The sequence below is a fragment of the Chiloscyllium plagiosum genome, chromosome 11 (assembly GCF_004010195.1).
Source record: "Chiloscyllium plagiosum isolate BGI_BamShark_2017 chromosome 11, ASM401019v2, whole genome shotgun sequence".
Classification (NCBI taxonomy): Eukaryota; Metazoa; Chordata; class Chondrichthyes; order Orectolobiformes; family Hemiscylliidae; genus Chiloscyllium; species Chiloscyllium plagiosum.
Window position 1 is genome coordinate 62,258,339 of NC_057720.1, and position 6,262 is coordinate 62,264,600.

The 6,262-nt window shown below is 36.9% G+C and overlaps 1 protein-coding gene across 1 annotated transcript in view; it reads left to right on the plus strand.

Moving 5' to 3' along the window:
* Window positions 1-4,674, plus strand: part of nmnat2 (nicotinamide nucleotide adenylyltransferase 2) — a 257,728-nt gene extending 253,054 nt beyond the window's left edge. Inside the window, exons 10-11 of the mRNA XM_043699527.1 lie at window positions 1,120-1,187; window positions 3,033-4,674. Of these exons, the coding sequence (XP_043555462.1) occupies window positions 1,120-1,187; window positions 3,033-3,135 (171 nt within the window). The 3' untranslated portion in view covers window positions 3,136-4,674. The remainder of the gene's footprint in view (window positions 1-1,119; window positions 1,188-3,032) is intronic.
* The last annotated feature ends 1,588 nt before the right edge of the window (window positions 4,675-6,262 follow it).

The following is a 6,262-nucleotide window of genomic DNA, read 5'->3' on the forward strand; positions in this document are numbered from 1 at the left end:
AATATAAGAATAAGTTTATTTCTATTTCACTTTCATTAATTTCCAAATTGAAATGTTTTGGCCTTGGATTGTTTGAAGTGTGTATTGTAAATATTAAGACTGTAACAATTGTTTTGAGTGAGACATTCTGTATGGAGACAAGTTAAATTCTGTATTTGGAATGTATTTATTTTACAAATTTTATGAATAATTTGTACTTTTGGAAAAAGGTCAACATTTGCACCTTCGTACCCAAAGACTATAAATGTTTGTTTAATAGAATAAAAAATTATCCAATCGTATGCAGGAACTGCTGCCAGCTGGCAATGTATGAGGGCAAATTGTAGGCCTTTCAGAACAGAATATTTGAGGCTCCTTCCTTCTCTACTCTGCTCCACAGCACTAAATGTAACAGCTTCTTTTATTATTAATGTTACTTGAAAAATGTTTGAAACCACTTTGTAGTTACCACAGGAAAGCAAACCTAAGTTGGTACAGCCATATAAAGATTGAACATTTTTATTCAAAACATATACCCAAAAGAAAAGATCATATTAAATTTGGACCTGGCATTTAATTATACAAGATAAATTTTGTAAAATAATGCAGACCCTTTAACAGCAGGATACAGATAGTGTAGAAGACTTCGAAGTTCTGATTTGGTTTGCTCCACTTCCTGTTGATCCTGTAGCTAAGAGTTAAAATTATTCAATATGTCGGACTTGCTCTACTTTGTCTGAATCATGTGCTACAGCCCAAAACCTCAGAAGAGCATGAGCATTTCCTCTCTCAGATCAGCCATTATTCCCCACTTTCTACATATGTAGGGTCTTCAGCCAACTTATATAAAACTTTGTTCTGTTGAGTTGTCTGTTATTGGAATTGAATTGAGAATTAAACTTCACATTAACTTTTAGGGATGTGAATAGGGATTGCAGGATGGATTCAAATCAAGGACCTAGAATTGCAAGTGTAGATGCTTTAACGCCATCATAAGAAGTGACCTCTTATTGCTGTCACAACTGTAGCAATAATAACAGACTTATAAATTCATGGGCAGTTTCTTAGGTTAGAACTTGATTTGTACTTGATTTGAGTGTATAGCTATTTATCATAATTCATATTTTTTTCTTTAAACAGGATAACATCCTTGCTGTAAAGGATGACACTAATCATCCCATGTCTGTTGTGAGTTCTACCAAGAGTAGGTATGTAACCTTCTTGCATCTAGATAGTGACCACTAATTTTTATTTGAAAAGAATACACAAGGCTTGCTGATCTGTACAAACTAATAATTCTCAGTCTAGAACGTGTTTGATTAGATTAGATTACTTAGTGTGGAAACAGGTCCAACAAGTCCACACCGACCCGCCACCCACCCATACATTTCCCCCTTCACCTAACACTACGGGCAATTTAGCATGGCCAATTCACCTGACCTGCACATCTTTGGACTGTGGGAGGAAACCGGAGCACTCTGAGGAAACCCATGCAGACACGGGGAGAATGTGCAAACTCCACACAGACAGTTGCCTGAGGCGGGAATTGAACCCAGGTCTCTGGCACTGTAAGGTAGCAGTGCCGTTCACGGTGTTACCTTGTGTTTATTCCAGAAACACTAACTGGGTTAAGGAAGGGAAAGCAATCCATACTTTCTAATCTTTATTGTTATCCAATGACTGCTGCTGTGCATGTATGAGTTCTGCGACAATGATGGATTAAGATGAAGTGCAGTACTCCATGCAAACCACTAGGCAGTGAACAAACAACCAGCCACTGAACGCAGAACTGAAATCTGCACGCTGGAGTGGGAGAGCTGTGGGTACTAGCTGGCATTGCACCCCTTCATTCACATTGTATCAGAGTTCCAACACACTGTTCACTGCTGCCAAATGATGCAGTCCAGTATCCAAAAATGTATGTTTCGTAAAGTAGGTTAATAAATAACTCTCTACTTAACTGGATAATCATTTTCATAGTGCACAGCAAGCTTGGTTTAGTTATATGTTTCTTAGTGAATTTCAAAAAAAGGGGATTCACAGTATTGCACTATTGTGAAGACATTATACTGAAGGGTTTTAAATTTAATTCCAACATTTATAGAATCTTTCAGGTGATGAGGACATATTTTGACTTTTCTATTTGCTTTAATGGAAAGGTATGAAAGGGATTACCAAATCATTGTCACTTATTTTACAGTTGCAAAAAATCACAGAACCAGCTCATGCTGTACTTTAAGGGGAGCTTGATTAGTTATATTCTATTGAGACTGTAACATAACCGCTGAACTGAAGTCTGATTATCAGTTAATGTCTGTGTAGAAGAGGCCAAGTTGCATAATCTGGCCTTTATTTATTTATCAGTGGGACTGAGTGTCATAGGCAAGTTCACTGCCTCAGGTCCTGGTTGCAGCTTGTTTTGAATTTGACACTCTAAAAGGGGCAAAACAAAATATAGACCACAAAGAGTTAAGTGCTTTTCTAACAACATTCTGCTTTGCACTACAGCCTCAACTCCCTCCCACCCTGTCTCTCTCCCCAGATATTGGCTATTTTCTTGGCTATACTTATTGGGCCTACAGTAGTGGGTAGGTTCCCCCACTCCACCTGTTTATAGATGAAGTAGATCCTTGCTAATGTGACAGAACCTGAAAGTACAATGGGTCACACAAAGCACTCTTCAGGTTCGATCTGTCAGCTCTAGTATCCAAATATGGGAGAGATCATAAAGCCTTTGCCTCGGATTGGAAAGGAGCTTGGGGAGGCAGAGTCAATATCTTTCAGTACATCACGGTACAGTATTAGATGTAAACCTTAAGATAATATGGATTTATAGCTCAATCACTGTTTACTATCTGGAGGTAACATCCCTACAGTGGAACAGAAAGCAAATAAATGGCTGAGAGGGATTTAGTCTCCCTTCCATTTTATTCCAACTTTCAGATTCATGAAAGACAGCAAAACAACTTCAAGTAGGTGAACAGGTTAAACAACAAAACAATTTTGCTGCACTGGTGTATCGAAATCCGATATTTCTCTTTGCATCTTGACAGATTGGCTTTACAGCATGGTGATGGCCACGTGGTGGAATATTTGAATCAGCCTGTTATTGATTACATCCTGCAAAATCAGCTCTACATCAAGACGTCTGGATAAAACTCTCCAGCAAGAACCAGAAAGAACAGCTTACAGTTTCCTTCTCAGTAAAACTGTACTACTGCTCTACTGCTTATATATACAGAGCTTCTATTGTCTGCCATTCCCACTGTACAATAAGAGTAGAAGCTCTACTGACAGAATGCACTGTATGAACTGCACAGAACTTCTCGCTGTCCACTCGTGTCTCTTTCTCTGTGCTGCCCTCTAAGTGACACTTATGCTGACCTTCCTATTATCACAGAATACCAAGCGTCAGTATAACTATTTCCATTTTTTTTATTAGAGGTAGAATCATGTACGTTTCTTCATAGGATATTCCTAACCTTGCTGTGCTGCTTGCAACTTTAACACAACTAGGTCACTTACTCTCTCTGGATGAGTGATTCAGGATTTACAGATAGTAGCATGCTTAGTTCAAAGAATTGCTTCAATGCCTCTGTGTTTAATAAATGTGGTAAGCTCAAAAAGTCAATTGTTTTCTCTACAGGAGCAATGTAAGAATTTGATGGTACTGCAGGTATTCTTGACATTTCACAAAATGCATAATGTCTAAAATAGTCATCAATGTCTTGATATAGCTGGGAAAAAATAAGTTTGCATGAAAGTTCTGCTTGGAGATGGATCATCACACTTGGCCTTCTTTTATCCAATTGCATCACAGCAGCTCGCAGAAATAAAAGAAAAATTGAGTAGAACTTCAATATTTATAAATAATACAATTTTTATTGCTTGGGCCTCATCAGCAATTTCACAGAAACTTCAAATAGAATTAGTGTGGAATTCAGCATCAAACAGTCTGTTTAAAATCGCACTGTGACTTAATTCATTTCTATGCAGCAGTAGAAAGCACAATAGAACGATCGAATTGTGTGCATAAATCAGACTGTTTGTTCTCTATAATATACTGCATCATTGAGTAAATAGTTTTGAAATAAACATGTTGTTATAATATTGCAGCCACAAAAGCCTTCAACAAACTTAGAGAATAACATGGTACTCACATAAGCAATCTGCCCATTTAAACAATAGTAAATGATAATTAATAGTCAAATGTTGAAACAGAGAAACTTAAGTCCTTTATAGTGGATGATATTCCTTGACAATATTAGTTTCATTTTAAGATTATTGGAACCTTGTCTCAAACTTCTCCCATCTCTGTTCCCATAGGCTGTATAACTAACTCAAATTGGTGTAATGTTTTCTTATAATACCTGAGTAACATTGAGCATTGACTCACATTTTGCTCCAAGGATTTGACTTTCATCCATCTTTATGGAACACACGGATTAGTTTTATAAAAGATAATTATTTTTTAATTGACAGCTGAGTTGATATGTTGTCACTATACTGTACAACCTGAGAACAACCTGAGTATTTGTCTGTTAACATTGTTCTCAAAGTCCTTTAAACTTCCACGCAGAAGGACATCCACAGGTAATTTTGTTTTTCTTTTTTTATGTTTGTGTTCTGTAACTTCAGGAAACATTTTAATTATCCTTGGTCTCAGTAATGTTAAATTGTATTCTTTGACTAATATTTTTGAGTATTGGTTCAGCTTCATTTTTCACTTAGACCAGGTCTAACTTGGAAGACTGATGATTGATCCTACAAATACTTCTACAAAAAGAAATAAAGCACTCAGGGAAGAAGAATATGTGGTCCTTCAGATAGTTTTCACTGGTCACTTGTCAGACTGCTCTTCAGCTCAGTCTGAAAGGTTAGTTCCTCTTCCCTCAGTGGTCCATTTCTATAATCACTGCTAGTGCATGGTTTCAAAGCAGTCAAATGTATATCTATAGGTCCCAAAGCCAAAGAGCAGAACATCAAATAAATATTATAGTACTCTTCAAATTAATTAGAGTTCATGTTGGTGACAAAGCTGATCCTGACTGGCTTCATGTATCAATGTTTTACCTCAGCCATATCTCGACCTAACAGAAGAGAAACTGTTTTTAAACAGTTGAATTCTGACTGTTAAACTCTAAAGATCCAATCAGGTGATAAAGCTCCATGTTAACTAATTGGTTTTCACTGACCCTCTTTCATTCACTCATTTTTACATGCTGCTTTGTTTATTTGCAATCGGTACAGATTCTTGTCAAAAATACCTGCTGCTTCTGTTAAGATTGCACAATATGTTAGACATATTCCTTAATGTACAGTATGTGACTGATCTCTGTTCATTGTTGTCCAGTGTCCAACCACTAGTAGTTTACCCTGTAATGTTGCACGCTCGTCTGTATGCACAGATACTAGGTAGATGTCATGAAAAATTCTATATCACCATCCCGGTGTTTTCATTTTATTGTCATTCAAGAATAGTGAAAATTAGACGTGAGGTGTGTTGTCAGTTTCAAAGCTATATATGATTTAAGTGCATGTTTCCTGGGTTCTCCAGCTAGTTGCTACTTTTATGAAAATAACTTGTATAACAATATGGTCTATCTGCTCTAGCCCAATTGGCTGCGATGCATATCATGAATTACATATTTACTTTAAGAAGCAAACTCTAACATGTCAACTTGAAATCCTGCATTTATGGTAGTCCCAGTGAAATTTACATCAGTTTATTGAACCACTGTCATTCTTTGGGTGTGTCTTTCTTTCTAACACGAATGCAAAACCTAAGTACCATAGCCCCACCTCTCATACTTTGTTCCCAATTGCTTGAAGTGTGTCTATGTTTCTAACTTTTACCATGTCAGAAAGTGAACTCCAGTTTTATATTTGTCTTTTTTTTAATATAAGCCTGAGATTCTAATCAAGAAGTTAATATTCTTCTAAGTGAACTGAAGGAAGTGACTAGCAGTGTTAATCAATGCTGCTATAGGATGCCAAATTTGTTCCTTGAGGAAATGATGCACAATGAAGTTAGTTTAGTCAGGTGATGAAGCCACAAATCAGATAAGCTGCTACAGCATCCTGGCCTGTGATTAATCTTTACTCACCTACACACGCAGCCAAACATGTTCTCAGAAATTGATCAAGGCACTTCCACGTATTAAATAACTGATTCAAAATTGTAGTAACAACTCATGAGAGAAACCCACTTGCACCTCCCAGGCCGCAGCTCTAGTGGTCATTCAGTGGTCAGTGTATGCATTTATTATCACTTTTTAAAGGT